At 54.7% G+C, this 18,000-nt stretch overlaps 1 protein-coding gene across 4 annotated transcripts in view; it reads right to left on the bottom strand.

Annotated features, from left to right (window-relative positions):
* The window catches only part of LOC139765268 (protogenin A-like), a 110,444-nt gene that overhangs the window by 58,414 nt on the left and 34,030 nt on the right, over positions 1–18,000 (bottom strand). For all 4 annotated transcript variants that reach the window (XR_011716628.1, XM_071692625.1, XM_071692622.1 and 1 more), the window contains exon 2: positions 16,841–16,995. Coding sequence is in view for 3 of the 4 variants with exons in the window: in XM_071692625.1 (XP_071548726.1) it covers positions 16,841–16,995 (155 nt within the window). In the remaining variant the exon portion in view is untranslated. The remainder of the gene's footprint in view (positions 1–16,840; positions 16,996–18,000) is intronic.

Genomic DNA, 18,000 nt, shown 5'->3' with positions numbered 1-18,000 from the left:
ACCTTCCTCCAGTACGCCTTCCTCCAGTACCTACCCTTCCTCCAGTACCTACCCTTCCCCCAGTACCTACCCTTCCTACAGTACTTACCCTTCCTCCAGTACCTACCCTTCCTCCAGTACCTACCCTTCCTCCAGTACCTACCCTTCCCCTAGTACCTACCCTTCCTCCAGTACTTATCCTTCCTCCAGTACCTACCCTTCCTCCAGTACCTACCCTTCCTCCAGTACTTCCCCTTCCTCCAGTACCTACCCTTCCTCCAGTACCTACCCTTCCTCCAGTACCTACCCTTCCCCCAGTACCTAACCTTCCTCCAGTACTTACCCTTCCTCCAGTACCTACCCTTCCTCCAGTACCTACCCTTCCCCCAGTACCTAACCTTCCTCCAGTACCTACCATTCCTCCAGTACCTACCCTTCCTCCAGTACATACCCTTCCCCCAGTACCTAACCTTCCTCCAGTACCTACCCTTCCTCCAGTACCTACCCTTCCTCCAGTACCTACCCTTCCTCCAGTACCTAACCTTCCCCCAGTACCTACCCTTCCTCCAGTACCTACCCTTCCTCCAGTACCTACCCTTCCTCCAGTACCTACCCTTCCCCCAGTACCTAACCTTCCTCCAGTACTTACCCTTCCTCCAGTACCTACCCTTCCTCTAGTACCTACCCTTCCCCCAGTACCTAACCTTCCTACAGTACTTACCCTTCCTCCAGTACCTACCCTTCCTCCAGTACCTACCCTTCCTCCAGTACCTACCCTTCCTCCAGTACCTAACCTTCCCCCAGTACCTAACCTTCCTCCAGTACCTACCCTTCCTCCAGTACCTACCCTTCCTCCAGTACCTACCCTTCCTCCAGTACCTACCTTTCCTCCAGTACCTACCCTTCCTCCAGTACCTACCCTTCCTTCAGTACCTACCCTTCCCCCAGTACCTAACCTTCCTCCAGTACCTATCCTTCCTCCAGTACTTAATGCTTTAAGAAAAATGATCAATATACACATTACCTAAGCTGTTAATCATTAATCTATCACACATTCTATCACCCATTCTATCACCCATTCTATCACACATTCTATCACACATTGTATCACACATTCTATCACACATTGTATCACACATTCTATCACCCATTCTATCACCCATTCTATCACCCATTCTATCACACATTCTATCACCCATTCTATCACCCATTGTATCACACATTGTATCACACACTCTATCACACATTCTATCACCCATTCTATCACCCATTCTATCACACATTCTATCACCCATTCTATCACCCATTCTATCACACATTCTATCACCCATTCTATCACCCATTCTATCACGCATTCTATCACACATTCTATCACACATTCTATCACCCATTCTATCACACATTCTATCACCCATTCTATCACACATTCTATCACCCATTCTATCACACATTCTATCACCCATTCTATCACACATTCTATCACCCATTCTATCACACATTCTATCACCCATTCTATCACCCATTCTATCACCCATTCTATCACCCATTCTATCACACATTCTATCACCCATTCTATCACCCATTCTATCACACATTCGTGATCCATCAGACTCTTGTCTCACACGGTATATAGAGTAGAAGTTCAAGAATATCGAACGAGTGTCCTCAAGTCTTCCTGGACCACCAACCATTCAGCCAGGGAGTGAATAAACCAACGATTAATCTCCGTCCAGGAGTGACCCCCTAGCGTTCAATGTGATCTCCGGGGCTCCAGGCGTTCATTTTCGAGCCCGTTCACCCCCGGAGATCGACCGCGGTCGGGTTGTCAGGTTGGGAGACGCGGTGAACGCTGCAGGGGTGTGAGGTACCTCATTATGAGGTGATCCCGAGGGTGTGAGGTACCTCATTATGAGGTGATCCCGAGGGTGTGAGGTACCTCATTATGAGGTGATCCCGAGGGTGTGAGGTACCTCATTATGAGGTGATCCCGAGGGTGTGAGGTACCTCATTATGAGGTGATCCCGAGGGTGTGAGGTACCTCATTATGAGGTGATCCCGAGGGTGTGAGGTACCTCATTATGAGGTGATCCCGAGGGTGTGAGGTACCTCATTATGAGGTGATCCCGAGGGTGTGAGGTACCTCATTATGAGGTGATCCCGAGGGTGTGAGGTACCTCATTATGAGGTGATCCTGAGGGTGTGAGGTACCTCATTAGAAGGTGACCCCGAGGGTGTGAAGTACCTCATTAGGTGACCCCGAGGGTGTGAGGTACCTCATTAGGTGATCCCGAGGGTGTGAGGTACCTCATTATGAGGTGATCCCGAGGGTGTGAGGTACCTCATTATGAGGTGATCCCGAGGGTGTGAGGTACCTCATTATGAGGTGATCCCGAGGATGTGAGGTACCTCATTATGAGGTGATCCCGAGGGTGTGAGGTACCTCATTATGAGGTGATCCCGAGGGTGTGAGGTACCTCATTATGAGGTGATCCTGAGGGTGTGAGGTACCTCATTAGGTGACCCCGAGGGTGTGAGGTACCTCATTAGGTAACCCCGAGGGTGTGAGGTACCTCATTAGGTGACCCCGAGGGTGTGAGGTACCTCATTAGAAGGTGACCCCGAGGGTGTGAAGTACCTCATTAGAAGGTGACCCCGAGGGTGTGAGGTACCTCATTAGGTGACCCCGAGGGTGTGAGGTACTTCATTAGGTGACCCCGAGGGTGTGAGGTACCTCATTAGAAGGTGACCCCGAGGGTGTGAAGTACCTCATTAGAAGGTGACCCCGAGGGTGTGAGGTACCTCATTAGGTGACCCCGAGGGTGTGAGGTACTTCATTAGGTGACCCCGAGGGTGTGAGGTACCTCATTAGGCGACCTCGAGGGTGTGAGGTACCTCATTAGGTGACCCCGAGGGTGTGAGGTACCTCATTAGGTAACCCCGAGGGTGTGAGGTACCTCATTAGGTGACCCCGAGGGTGTGAGGTACCTCATTAGAAGGTGACCCCGAGGGTGTGAAGTACCTCATTAGAAGGTGACCCCGAGGGTGTGAGGTACCTCATTAGGTGACCCCGAGGGTGTGAGGTACCTCATTAGGTGACCCCGAGGGTGTGAGGTACTTCATTAGGTGACCCCGAGGGTGTGAGGTACCTCATTAGGCGACCTCGAGGGTGTGAGGTACCTCATTAGGTGACCCCGAGGGTGTGAGGTACCTCATTAGGTGACCCCGAGGGTGTGAGGTACCTCATTAGGGTGACCCCGAGGGTGTGAGGTACCTCATTAGGCGACCTCGAGGGTGTGAGGTACCTCATTAGGTGACCCCGAGGGTGTGAGGTATCTCATTAGCTGACCCCGAGGGTGTGAGGTACCTCATTAGAAGGCGACCCCGAGGGTGTGTGGTACCTCATTAGAAGGCGACCCGGCGATATGAGGTACCTCATTAGAATGTACCCCCTTCGATATGAGGTAACTCATTCAAGTGGGAAGTCAAAATGTAAACTGATACTGCCAACATGAGTGTTACCAGTGCCACCACTTCCAACATCACTGATAGGAACTGTGGTTGGCAATGTTGTCAGAGCGTTCGTCACTTCCAACAGTTCGCTTGAAATCACCCGTAGACCAATGAAATCTCTGCCACCACTGCTATCAGCTCTGTTGTCACTCCCACTGCCAACATCTCCTCTAACATGCTTGCCAACAGTAGTTTCAACAGTGCTTGGTAACTCGTTTCCACCATGACTGCCCACACTGATGACGTGAATTCTGCTACCATCACTGCCAACGGCCAACACCAGCACAATGTTGTCACTTCCAACATCGTTTGTCTGCCAACAATAGATCCCAGATCTCGGATCTAGGGGAGGAGTGACCTGTATGTGTCCTCAGCCAGCCATAGAGCCGTCCTAGCCAGAGAGCCCTCAGCTCTGGGAGGCGAGAACCTGTGTGTGTCCTCAGCCAGCCATAGAGCCGTCCTAGCCATAGAGCTCTCAGCTCTGGGAGGTGAGAAACTGTGTGTGTGTCCTCAGCCAGCCATAGAGCCCTCAGCTCTGGGAGGTGAGGACCTGTGTGTGTGTGTGTGTCCTCAGCCAGCCATAGAGCCCTCAGCTCTGGGAGCTGAGAACCTGTGTGTGTGTCCTCAGCCAGCCATAGAGCCTTCAGCTCTGGGAGGTGAGAACCTGTGTGTGTCCTCAGCCAGCCATAGAGCCCTTAGCTCTAAGAAGTGAGAACCTGTGTGTGTGTCCTCAGCCAGCCATAGACCCTCAGCTCTGGGAGGTGAGAACCTGTGTGTGTGTGTGTGTGTGTCCTCAGCCAGCCATAGAGCCCTCAGCTCTGGGAGGCGAGAACCTGTGTGTGTCCTCAGCCAGCCATAGAGCCCTCAGCTCTGGCAGCAAGCCAAGGTTGATAATTACCCCACGTCTTCACCCTCCATACAAGAAGGACCTTCAGCAACCAGGGAAAACATTGGCTGAGGCGAGAGGGAGGTGTGAGGAGGCGTAGCTGAGGTGGAGCCATGTTTGAGAAGGACTTGACCGAGATAGAAAGAACACAGCTCGAGGGAGAGACGGGTTGGTAAACCTTGAGGCCCCCCCAGGCAAGTATGTCAACCTCATCCTCGAGGGAGAACGCCAGAACATGTCAACCTCATCCTCGAGGGAGAACGCCAGAACATGTCAACCGCATCCCCGAGGGAGAACGCCAGAACATGTCAACCTCATCCTCGAGGGAGAACGCCAGAACGTGTCAACCTCATCCTCGAGGGAGAACGCCACAACATGTCAACCTCATCCTCGAGAGAGAACGCCAGAACATGTCAACCTCATCCTCGAGGGAGAACGCCAGAATATGTCAACCTCATCCTCGAGGGAGAACGCCAGAACATGTCAACCTCATCCTCGAGGGAGAACGCCAGAACATGTCAACCTCATCCTCGAGGGAGAACGCCAGAACATGTCAACCTCATTCTCGAGGGAGAACGCCAGAACATGTCAACCTCATCCTCGAGGGAGAACCCAGAACATGTCAACCTCATCCTCGAGGGAGAACGCCAGAACATGTCAACCTCATCCTCGAGGGGAACGCCAGAACATGTCAACCTCATCCTCGAGGGAGAACCCAGAATATGTCAACCTCATCCTCGAGGGAGAACGCCACAACATGTCAACCTCATCCTCGAGGGAGAACGACAGAACATGTCAACCTCATCCTCGGGGGAGAACGCCAGAACATGTCAACCTCATCCTCGAGGGAGAACGCCAGAGCATGTCAACCTCATCCTCAAGGGAGAACGCTAGAACATGTCAATCTCATCCTCGAGGGAGAACGCCAGAACATGTCAACCTCATCCTCGAGGGAGAACGCCAGAACATGTCAACCTCATCCTCGAGTGAGAACGCCACAACATGTCAACCTCATCCTCGAGGGAGAACGCCAGAACATGTCAACCTCATCCTCGAGGGAGAACGCCACAACATGTCAACCTCATCCTCGAGGGAGAACGCCACAACATGTCAACCTCATCCTCGGAGGGAGAACGCCAGAACATGTCAACCTCATCCTCGAGGGAGAACGCCACAACATGTCAACCTCATCCTCGAGGGAGAACGCCAGAGCATGTCAACCTCATCCTCGAGGGAGAACGCCACAACATGTCAACCTCATCCTCGAGGGAGAACGCCACAACATGTCAACCTCATCCTCGGAGGGAGAACGCCAGAACATGTCAACCTCATCCTCGAGGGAGAACGCCACATGTCAACCTCATCCTCGAGGGAGAACGCCAGAGCATGTCAACCTCATCCTCGAGGGAGAACGCCACAACATGTCAACCTCATCCTCGAGGGAGAACGCCACAACAAGGCAGGCTGGCATCATGGACGTGGAGGGGTTCCCCCCCCCCCCTCTCCCACAGTCGGGGTGAGACGAGATCCACTGGAAAAGACGAGATCCACTGGAAAAGACGAGATCCACTGGAAAAGACAGATGAATATCGTCTATAGAAAGGGAAACCAGCGTCCTGACGGGGGCTCAGCTGACACTAGACGACATTTACAGCGTCCTGACGGGGGCTCAGCTGACACCCGACGACATTTACAGCGTCCTGACGGGGGCTCGGCTGACATCCGACGACATTTACAGCGTCCTGACGGGGCTCAGCTGACACCCGACGACATTTACAGCGTCCTGACGGGGCTCAGCTGACACCCGACGACATTTACAGCGTCCAGACGGGGCTCAGCTGACACCCGACGACATTTGCAGCGTCCAGACAGGGCTCAGCTGACACCCGACGACATTTACAGCGTCCTGACGGGGCTCAGCTGACACCCGACGACATTTACAGCGTCCTGACGGGGCTCAGCTGACACCCGACGACATTCACAGCGTCCTGACAGGGCCCAGCTGACACCCGACGACATTTACAGCGCCCTGACGGGGCTCAGCTGACACCCGACGACATTTACAGCGGCCTGACGGGGGCTCAGCTGAGACTCGACGACATTTACAGCGTCCTGACGGGGCCCAGCTGACACCCGACGACATTTACAGCGTCCTGACGGGGCTCAGGTGACACCCGACGACATTTGCAGCGTCCAGACAGGGCTCAGCTGACACCCGACGACATTTACAGCGTCCTGACGGGGCTCAGCTGACACCCGACGACATTTACAGCGTCCTGACGGGGCTCAGCTGACACCCGACGACATTTACAGCGTCCTGACAGGGCCCAGCTGACACCCGACGACATTTACAGCGCCCTGACGGGAGCTCAGCTGACACCCGACGACATTTACAGCGTCCTGACGGGGGCGCAGCTGACACTCGACGACATTTACAGCGTCCTGACGGGGGCTCAGCTGACACTCGACGACATTTACAGCGTCCTGACGGGGGTCAGCTGACACACGACGACATTTACAGCGGCCTGACGGGGCCCAGCTGACACCCGACGACATTTACAGCGTCCTGACGGGGCTCAGCTGACACCCGACGACATTTACAGCGTCCTGACGGGGCTCAGCTGACACCCGACGACATTTACAGCGTCCAGACGGGGGCTCAGCTGACACCCGACGACATTTACAGCGTCCTGACAGGGCCCAGCTGACACCCGACGACATTTACAGCGCCCTGACGGGAGCTCAGCTGACACCCGACGACATTTACAGCGTCCTGACGGGGGCTCAGCTGACACTCGACGACATTTACAGCGTCCTGACTGGGGCTCAGCTGACACCCGACGACATTTACAGCGTCCTGACGGGGGTCAGCTGACACTCGACGACATTTACAGCGGCCTGACGGGGCCCAGCTGACACCCGACGACATTTACAGCGTCCTGACGGGGCTCAGCTGACACCCGACGACATTTACAGCGTCCTGACGGGGCTCAGCTGACACCCGACGACATTTACAGCGTCCAGACGGGGGCTCAGCTGACACCCGACGACATTTACAGCGTCCTGACGGGGGCTCAGCTGACATCCGACGACATTTACAGCGTCCTGACGGGGCTCAGCTGACACCCGACGACATTTACAGCGTCCTGACGGGGGCTCAGCTGACACCCGACGACATTTACAGCGTCCTGACGGGGCTCAGCTGACACCCGACGACATTTACAGCGTCCTGACTGGGGCTCAGCTGACACCCGACGACATTTACAGCGTCCAGACGGGGCTCAGCTGACACCCGACGACATTTGCAGCGTCCAGACAGTGCTCAGCTGACACCCGACGACATTTACAGCGTCCTGACGGGGCTCAGCTGACACCCGACGACATTTACAGCGTCCTGACGGGGCTCAGCTGACACCCACGACATTTACAGCGTCCTGACGGGGCTCAGCTGATACCCGACGACATTTACAGCGTCCTGACGGGGCTCAGCTGACACCCGACGACATTTACAGCGTCCTGACGGGGCTCAGCTGACACCCACAACATTTACAGCGTCCTGACGGGGGCTCAGCTGACACCCGACGACATTTACAGCGTCCTGACGGGGCTCAGCCTCCGTCAGGCCCCGGGGGGCGGCTGCTAAATAACCCACAGAAGTGTTCGCTGCTGCCCGCTCGTCTCCCTCCTCCGTCGTCGACCACAGGAAGTGGAGCAGCTTGAAGACAAAGTGGAGCAAAGTGGATGGACGAGGAAGAGTCTTGGAGGCTGTGACGACCTGGTCGACGATGACTTTGTGCTTCTACGAAGGTCTTGGAGGCTGTGACTACCTGGTCGACCATGACTTTGTGCTTCAAAGAAGAGTCTTGGAGGCTATGACTACCTGGTCGAACATGACTTTGTGCATCTGAGAAGGTCTTGGAGGCTGTGACTACCTGGTCGACCATGACTTTGTGCTTGTAAGAGAGGTCTTGGAGGCTGTGACTATCTGGTCGACCATGACTTTGTGCTTCTAAGGAGGGTCTTGGAGGCTGTGACTATCTGGTCGACCATAACTTTGTGCTTGTAAGGAGGGTCTTGGAGGCTGTGACTATCTAGTCGACCATGACTTTGTGCTTATAAGGAGGGTCTTGGAGGCTATGACTACCTGGTCGAACATGACTTTGTGCTTCTAAGGAGGTCTTGGAGGCTGTGACTACCTGGTCGACCATGACTTTGTGCTTCTACGAAGGTCTTGGAGGCTGTGACTACCTGGTCGAACATGACTTTGTGCTTGTAAGGAGAGTCTTGGAGGCTGTGACTACCTGGTCGACCATGACTTTGTGCTTCTAAGGAGGTCTTGGAGGCTGTGACTACCTGGTCGACCATGACTTTGTGCTTCTGAGGAGGTCTTGGAGGCTGTGACTACCTGGTCGACCATGACTTTGTGCTTCTAAGGAGGTCTTGGAGGCTGTGACTACCTGGTCGACCATGACTTTGTGCCCTAGGAACGTACTGTCGTGCCCAAGGGTCGTACTGTCGTGCCCAAGGGTCGTACTGTCGTGCCCTAGGAACGTACTGTCGTGCCCAAGGGTCGTACTGTCGTGCCCAAGGGTCGTACTGTCGTGCCCTAGGATCGTACTGTCGTGCCCAAGGGTCGTACTGTCGTGCCCTAGGAACGTACTGTCGTGCCCTAGGAACGTACTGTCGTGCCCAAGGGTCGTACTGTCGTGCCCTAGATCGTGCTGTCGTGCCCTAGGAACGTACTGTCGTGCCCTAGGATCGTGCTGTCGTGCCCTAGGATCGTACTGTCGGCCCTAGGATCGTACTGTCGTGCCCTAGGATCGTGCTGTCGTGCCCTAGGATCGTACCGTCGTGCCCTAGGATCGTGCTGTCGTGCCCTAGGATCGTACTGTCGTGCCCTAGGATCGTGCTGTCGTGCCCTAGGATCGTGCTGTCGTGCCCTAGGATCGTACCGTCGTGCCCTAGGATCGTGCTGTCGTGCCCTAGGATCGTACCGTCGTGCCCTAGGAACGTACTGTCGTGCCCTAGGATCGTACTGTCGTGCCCTAGGATCGTGCTGTCGTGCCCTAGGATCGTACTGTCGTGCCCTAGGATCGTGCTGTCGTGCCCTAGGATCGTGCTGTCGTGCCCTAGGATCGTACTGTCGTGCCCAAGGGTCGTACTGTCGTGCCCTAGGATCGTACTGTCGTGCCCAAGGGTCGTACTGTCGTGCCCTAGGATCGTGCTGTCGTGCCCTAGGATCGTACTGTTGTGCCCTAGGATCGTACTGTCGTGCCCTAGGATCGTGCTGTCGTGCCCTAGGATCGTACCGTCGTGCCCTAGGATCGTACCGTCGTGCCCTAGGAACGTACTGTCGTGCCCAAGGGTCGTACTGTCGTGCCCTAGGAACGTACTGTCGTGCCCTAGGAACGTACTGTCGTGCCCAAGGGTCGTACTGTCGTGCCCTAGGAACGTACTGTCGTGCCCTAGATCGTGCTGTCGTGCCCTAGGATCGTACTGTCGTGCCCAAGGGTCGTACTGTCCGTGCCCTAGGATCGTACTGTCGGCCCAAGGGTCGTACTGTCGTGCCCTAGATCGTACTGTCGTGCCCAAGGTCGTACTGTCGTGCCCAAGGTCGTACTGTCGTGCCCAAGGGTCGTACTGTCGTGCCCTAGGATCGTACCGTCGTGCCCTAGGAACGTACTGTCGTGCCCAAGGGTCGTACTGTCCGTGCCCTAGGATCGTACCGTCGTGCCCTAGGATCGTACCGTCGTGCCTAGGATCGTACCGTCGTGCCTAGGATCGTACCGTCGTGCCCTAGGATCGTACCGTCGTGCCCTAGGATCGTACTGTCGTGCCCTAGGATCGTACCGTCGTGCCCTAGGATCGTACCGTCGTGCCCTAGGATCGTACCGTCGTGCCTAGGATCGTACCGTCGTGCCCTAGGATCGTACTGTCGTGCCCTAGGAACGTACTGTCGTGCCCAAGGGTCGTACTGTCGTGCCCTAGGATCGTACTGTCGTGCCCTAGGATCGTACCGTCGTGCCCTAGGAACGTACTGTCGTGCCCTAGGAACGTACTGTCGTGCCCTAGATCGTGCTGTCGTGCCCTAGATCGTACTGTCGTGCCCTAGGATCGTACTGTCGTGCCCTAGGATCGTACCGTCGTGCCCTAGGATCGTACTGTCGTGCCCTAGGATCGTACCGTCGTGCCCTAGGATCGTACCGTCGTGCCCTAGGATCGTACTGTCGTGCCCAAGGGTCGTACTGTCGTGCCCTAGGAACGTACTGTCGTGCCCTAGGATCGTGCTGTCGTGCCCTAGGAACGTACTGTCGTGCCCAAGGGTCGTACTGTCGTGCCCTAGGAACGTACTGTCGTGCCCTAGGATCGTACTGTCGTGCCCAAGGGTCGTACTGTCGTGCCCAAGGGTCGTACTGTCGTGCCCAAGGGTCGTACTGTCGTGCCCAAGGGGTCGTACCGTCGTGCCCAAGGGTCGTACTGTCGTGCCCAAGGGTCGTACTGTCGTGCCCTAGGATCGTACTGTCGTGCCCTAGGAACGTACTGTCGTGCCCTAGATCGTGCTGTCGTGCCCTAGGATCGTACTGTCGTGCCCTAGGATCGTACCGTCGTGCCTAGGATCGTACCGTCGTGCCTAGGATCGTACCGTCGTGCCCTAGGAACGTACTGTCGTGCCCTAGGATCGTACCGTCGTGCCTAGGATCGTACCGTCGTGCCCTAGGAACGTACTGTCGTGCCCTAGGATCGTACCGTCGTGCCTAGGATCGTACCGTCGTGCCCTAGGAACGTACTGTCGTGCCCTAGATCGTGCTGTCGTGCCCTAGGAACGTACTGTCGTGCCCTAGGATCGTACCGTCGTGCCCTAGATCGTACTGTCGTGCCCTAGGATCGTACCGTCGTGCCTAGGATCGTACCGTCGTGCCTAGGATCGTACCGTCGTGCCTAGGATCGTACCGTCGTGCCCTAGGATCGTACCGTCGTGCCCTAGGATCGTGCTGTCGTGCCCTAGGAACGTACTGTCGTGCCCAAGGGTCGTACTGTCGTGCCTAGGATCGTACCGTCGTGCCCTAGGATCGTACCGTCGTGCCTAGGATCGTACCGTCGTGCCCTAGGATCGTACCGTCGTGCCCTAGGATCGTGCTGTCGTGCCCTAGGATGTACTGTCGGCCTAGGTCGTGCTGTCGTGCCTAGCATTGTACTGTCCGTGCCCTAGGATCGTGCTGTCGTGCCCTTGCATTGTACTGTCGTGCCCTTGGATCGTACTGTCGTGCCCTAGGATCGTACTGTCGTGCCCTAGGATCGTACTGTCGTGCCCTAGGATCGTACTGTCGTGCCCTAGCATTGTACTGTCGTGCCCTAGGATCGTGCTGTCGTGCCCTAGCATTGTACTGTCGTGCCCTAGGATCGTGCTGTCGTGCCCTAGGATCGTACTGTTGTGCCCAAGTTCGTACTGTCGCGCCCTAGGATCGTGCTGTCGTGCCCTAGGATCGTACTGTCGTGCCCAAGGGTCGTACTGTCGTGCCCTAGGATCGTGCTGTCGTGCCCTAGGATCGTACTGTCGTACCCTAGGATCGTACTGTCGTGCCCAAGGGTCGTACTGTCGTGCCCTAGGAATCGTGCTGTCGTGCCCTAGGATCGTGCTGTCGTGCCCAGGATCGTACTGTCGTGCCCAAGGGGTCGTACTGTCGTGCCCTAGGGTTCGTACTGTCGTGCCCTAGGATCGTGCTGTCGTGCCCTAGGATCGTGCCTGTCGTGCCCTAGGATCGTACTGTCGTGCCTAGGGTCGTACTGTCGTGCCCTAGGGTCGTACTGGTCGTGCCCTAGGATCGTACTGTCGTGCCCTAGGGTCGTACTGTCGTGCCCAAGGGTCGTACTGTCGTGCCCTAGGATCGTGCCTGTCGTGCCCTAGGATCGTACTGTCGTGCCCTAGGATCGTACTGTCGTGCCCTAGGATCGTACTGTCGTGCCCAAGGTCGTACTGTCGTGCCCTAGGGATCGTAGCTGTCGTGCCCTAGGATCGTGCTGTCGTGCCCTAGGATCGTACTGTCGTGCCCTAGGGTCGTACTGTCGTGCCCAAGGTCGTACTGTCGTGCCCTAGGATCGTGACTGTCGTGCCCTAGGGATCGTACTGTCGTGCCCTAGGATCGTACTGTCGTGCCCTAGGATCGTACTGTCGTGCCCTAGGTTCGTACTGTCGTGCCCAAGGTTCGTACTGGTCGCGCCCTAGGAACGTGCTGTCGTGCCCTAGGATCGTACTGTCGTGCCCAAGGGTCGTACTGTCGTGCCCAAGGGTCGTACTGTCGTGCCCTAGGATCGTGCTGTCGTGCCCTAGGATCGTGCTGTCGTGCCCTAGGATCGTACTGTCGTGCCCAAGGGTCGTACTGTCGTGCCCAAGGTCGTACTGTCGTGCCCTAGGATCGTGCTGTCGTGCCCTAGGATCGTGCTGTTGTGCCCTAAGGATCGTGCTGTCGTGCCCTAGGATCGTACTGTCGTGCCCAAGGGGTCGTACTGTCGTGCCAAGGGTCGTACTGTCGTGCCCTAGGATCGTACTGTCGTGCCCTAGGATCGTACTGTCGTGCCCAAGGGTCGTACTGTCGTGCCCTAGGATCGTGCTGTCGTGCCCTAGGTTCGTACTGTCGTGCCCAAGGGTCGTACTGTCGTGCCCAAGGGTCGTACTGTCATTCCCTATGATCGTACTGTCGTGCCCACGTGCTGTCGTGCCCTAGGTCGTACTGTCGTGCCCTAGGATCGTACTGTCGTGCCCAAGGGATCGTACTGTCGTGCCCAAGGGTCGTACTGTCGTGCCCTAGGGTCGTACTGTCGTGCCCTAGGATCGTGCTGTCGTGCCCTAGGATCGTACTGTCGTGCCCAAGGGTCGTACTGTCGTGCCCAAGGGTCGTACTGTCGTGCCCTAGGATCGTACTGTCGTGCCCAAGGGTCGTACTGTCGTGCCCTAGGATCGTGCTGTCGTGCCCTAGGATCGTACTGTCGTGCCCAAGGGTCGTACTGTCGTGCCCTAGGATCGTACTGTCGTGCCCTAGGATCGTACTGTCGTGCCCAAGGGTCGTACTGTCGTGCCCTAGGATCGTGCTGTCGTGCCCTAGGATCGTGCTGTCGTGCCCTAGGATCGTACTGTCGTGCCCAAGGGTCGTACTGTCGTGCCCAAGGGTCGTACTGTCATTCCCTAGGATCGTGCTGTCGTGCCCTAGGATCGTGCTGTCGTGCCCTAGGATCGTACTGTCGTGCCCAAGGTTCGTACTGTCGCGCCCTAGGATCGTGCTGTCGTGCCCTAGGATCGTACTGTCGTGCCCAAGGGTCGTACTGTCGTGCCCAAGGGTCGTACTGTCGTGCCCTAGGATCGTGCTGTCGTGCCCTAGGATCGTGCTGTCGTGCCCTAGGATCGTACTGTCGTGCCCAAGGGTCGTACTGTCGTGCCCAAGGGTCGTACTGTCGTGCCCTAGGATCGTGCTGTCGTGCCCTAGGATCGTGCTGTTGTGCCCTAGGATCGTGCTGTCGTGCCCTAGGATCGTACTGTCGTGCCCAAGGGTCGTACTGTCGTGCCCAAGGGTCGTACTGTCGTGCCCTAGGATCGTACTGTCGTGCCCTAGGATCGTACTGTCGTGCCCAAGGGTCGTACTGTCGTGCCCTAGGATCGTGCTGTCGTGCCCTAGGATCGTACTGTCGTGCCCAAGGGTCGTACTGTCGTGCCCAAGGGTCGTACTGTCATTCCCTAGGATCGTACTGTCGTGCCCAAGGGTCGTACTGTCGTGCCCAAGGGTCGTACTGTCGTGCCCTAGGATCGTACTGTCGTGCCCTAGGATCGTACTGTCGTGCCCAAGGGTCGTACTGTCGTGCCCAAGGGTCGTACTGTCGTGCCCTAGGATCGTGCTGTCGTGCCCTAGGATCGTACTGTCGTGCCCTAGGATCGTACTGTCGTGCCCAAGGGTCGTACTGTCGTGCCCAAGGGTCGTACTGTCGTGCCCTAGGATCGTACTGTCGTGCCCTAGGATCGTACTGTCGTGCCCTAGCATCGAGGGGTCTCGAGGGGGGGGGGGGTTGCCAGTGGGTTCCCTAAAGCGCGTTGTGCTCAACGCCACTTAAGAAGAGATCCGAACACACCCAGGACCGACCCCTCTGGTCGAACACACCCAGGACCGACCCTCTGGTCGAACACACCCAGGACCGACCCCTCTGGTCGAACACAAGCACGACCCTCTGGTCCAACATAACCACGACCCTCTGGTCGAACAGAAACCCAGGACCCTCTGGTCGAACACGCCAAGGACCTTCTGGTCGAACACGCCCAGGACCCTCTGGTCGAACAGAAACCCATTACCTTCTGGTGGAACAATAACCCAGGACCATCTGGTCGAAAAGAAACCCAGGATCCTCTAGTCGAACAGAAACCCTGAACTCTGGTCGAACAGATCTGAGCAAACCAATGACTTTCTGGTAGAGCATCCCAACAAATACAGAATACAAACCAGGACCTCTGGTCGAACAGTTCGACAAACCAGGACCCTGGTCGAACAGACGAAGAAACCGTACTTCTGGTCGAACAGATCCACAAATCCACGCTCTCTGGTCGACCAGTCCGTCAAATGAGCCATCTGGTCACAGACCCAGCAAATCCAGGACTCTTGGTCGAACGAGCCGACATAACCAGAACTCTGGTCCCAAAGATCCGGACAAACGAGGAATCGGTCGAACAGATAGACAAAAACAGACTCTCTGGTCGAACAGAGCCGTACATAACCAGAACTCTGGTCGATATGATCCAGACAAACTGAGGCCAATCTGGTCGAAGAGATCCGAACAAAGCCAGGACTCTCTGGTCGACCAGATCCGGACAAACTGAAGCCAATCTGGTCGAACAGATATAGACAAAACCCAGGACTTTCTGGTCGACCAGAGCCGTACATAACCAGGACTCTGGTCGAATCAGATTTTATTCGCTGCCAAATCTTACTCAGTCGTCCAAATAGACAGGTCAGTGGAGATGCCACACAAGGCATTAATCTAAATGACCTTTGACCTAACGGATTGACCCCTGACCTCGTCTAGACCGTGGTCAGGGTGTAGAGTCAGCAGCTGCCCTTTCTGAGTCAGTGAGTCACGGTGACTTGAGTCAGCAGCTGCCCTTCTCTGAGTCACGGTGACTTGAGTCAGCATCCGCCCTTCTCTGAGTCACGGTGACTTGAGTCAGCAGCTGTCCTTCTCTGAGTCAGTGAGTCAGGGTGACTTGAGTCAGCAACTGCCCTTTTCTAAGTCAGTGAGTCAGGGTGACTTGAGTCAGTAATCATCAAACCCGAAAAGGGAGCAAGACTCGCTGGGCAGGTTGAGGGCCAGCTGAGCAGGCTGAGGGCCAGCTGAGCAGGTTGAGGGCCAGCTGGGCAGGTTGAGGGCCAGCTGGGCAGGTTGAGGGCCAGCTGGGCAGGCTGAGGGCCATCTGGGCTGGTTGAGGGCCAGCTGAGCAGGTTGAGGGCCAGCTGGGCAGGTTGAGGGCCAGCTGGGCAGGTTGAGGGCCAGCTGGGCAGGCTGAGGGCCATCTGGGCTGGTTGAGGGCCAGCTGAGCAGGTTGAGGGCCAGCTGGGCAGGTTAAGGGCCGACTGAGCAGGTTGAGGACCATCTAGGCAGGTTAAGTGCCATCTGGGCAGGTTAAGTGCCAGCTGGGCAGGTTAAGGGCTCGCTGGGCAGGTTGAGGGCCAGCTGGGCAGGTTGAGGGCCAGCTGGGCAGGCAGGCAGGCAGACACTCACACAAGGGGAACTTCGGCCACAGGTGGTGATCATCCAGACATATTGATCATGGCTTTTCCAACTACGACGTGGAAAGGGATTTTGATGAGTTAATGTGTCTCTCAATAGACTCCCTGGGGAGATGGTGTTTGTATATACGAGGAAACAATGGAGGTTTGAACAGCGCCCAGTCTAGTATAGGTGGAGAGGAAGGATCCAATCCTTTCTTTGACGTTAGGAGTGTCTTAAACCTCCATAAACAATAGGTTCCAGTATATACGTGATTCGAAATTAGAGTAGGAAGGATCCAATCCTTTCTTTGACGTTAGGAGTGTCTTAAACCTCCATAAACAACAGGTTCCAGTATATATTTGATACGAAATTAATGTAGGAAAGATTCCAATCCTTTCTTTGACGTTAAGAGTGTTTTAAACCTCCATAAACAATAGGTCCCAGTATATATGTGATACGAAATTAAAGTAGGAAAGATTCCAATCCTTTCTTTGATGTTGAGTTATAAATTTCCATAAACAATAGGTTCCAGTATATATGTGATACGAAATTCAAATCTCTCTTCAGACGAATGCATTTGGACGAGCCGAAACAAACGGAAGCCAGCGTATAAGTGGATCGATGAAGGAAAGAACTATGAGGTTAATGATAGAATCTATGTATTCTGATGGTGATTAAGACGAGTGATAAGAATAGATTAGTTAAACGACATCTACTTACAGATCTTCCCTTGAGATTGGCTACCCGGCATGGCAGGGTGACCAACAGCCCCGCTGTGATGGACACGTTGGTTGGCAGGCCTGGGAGGAAGTGGGGCCCCCGGCGGGGAGGTCCCACCCTCTCACTCTCACTCCAGTCCGTCTGTTCCTTCCATCCTGAGGGAGAGAAGAGAGGGAGGGGTCAGAGTGTGGCGGGGTGGCGACGGAAATGGATGAAGGCAGAAAGTATGGACATGTACATGTGTATATATATATGTGTATGTCAGTGTATGTATATGTATGTATGCGTTCAAAATGTATAGGTATGTATATATGTGAGTGTGTGGACGTGTATGTATATGCATGTGTGTGGGTTGGGCCATTCTTTCGTCTATTTCCGTGCGCTACCTCACTAAAGCGGGAAACAGCGACAAACTATAATAGAATATATATATATATATATATATATATATATATATATATATATATATATATATATATTTTTTTTTTTTTTTTTTTGGAAAGGATCACAATTTTGCGCGTTATCAAGATATACCTATGAGTCCACGGGGAAAACGAAACACGATAAGTTCCCACGTGCAGTTTCGTGTAATAATCACATCATCAGGGGAGACACACGAGAGAAATATAACAGTCAGTTGATATACATCGAAGAGAGGAAGCTAGGACGCCATTTGGTATACATTTGGCGGCCTAGCCTCGTCTCTTCGATGTATATCAACTGACTGTTATATTTCTCTCTTGCGTCTCCCCTAATGATGTGATTATTACACGAAAGTGCACTTGGCAACTTATCGTGTTTCATTTTCCCCGTGGACTCATAGGAATATATATATATATATATATATATATATATATATATATATATATATATATATATATATATATATATATTTTTTTTTTTTTTTTTTTTTTTCTTTTTTTTTTTTATACCTCGTCGCTGTCTCCCGCGTTTGCGAGGTAGCGCAAGGAAACAGACGAAAGAAATGGCCCAACCCCCCCCCATACACATGTACATACACACGTCCACACACGCAAATATACATACCTACACAGCTTTCCATGGTTTACCCCAGACGCTTCACATGCCTTGATTCAATCCACTGACAGCACGTCAACCCCTGTATACCACATCGCTCCAATTCACTCTATTCCTTGCCC

This window comes from Panulirus ornatus, chromosome 53 (genome assembly GCF_036320965.1).
Source record: "Panulirus ornatus isolate Po-2019 chromosome 53, ASM3632096v1, whole genome shotgun sequence".
In the NCBI taxonomy this organism is placed as follows: Eukaryota; Metazoa; Arthropoda; class Malacostraca; order Decapoda; family Palinuridae; genus Panulirus; species Panulirus ornatus.
Note: the sequence above shows the minus strand (reverse complement) of the source record. Positions and strands in the feature narration are given on the sequence as shown.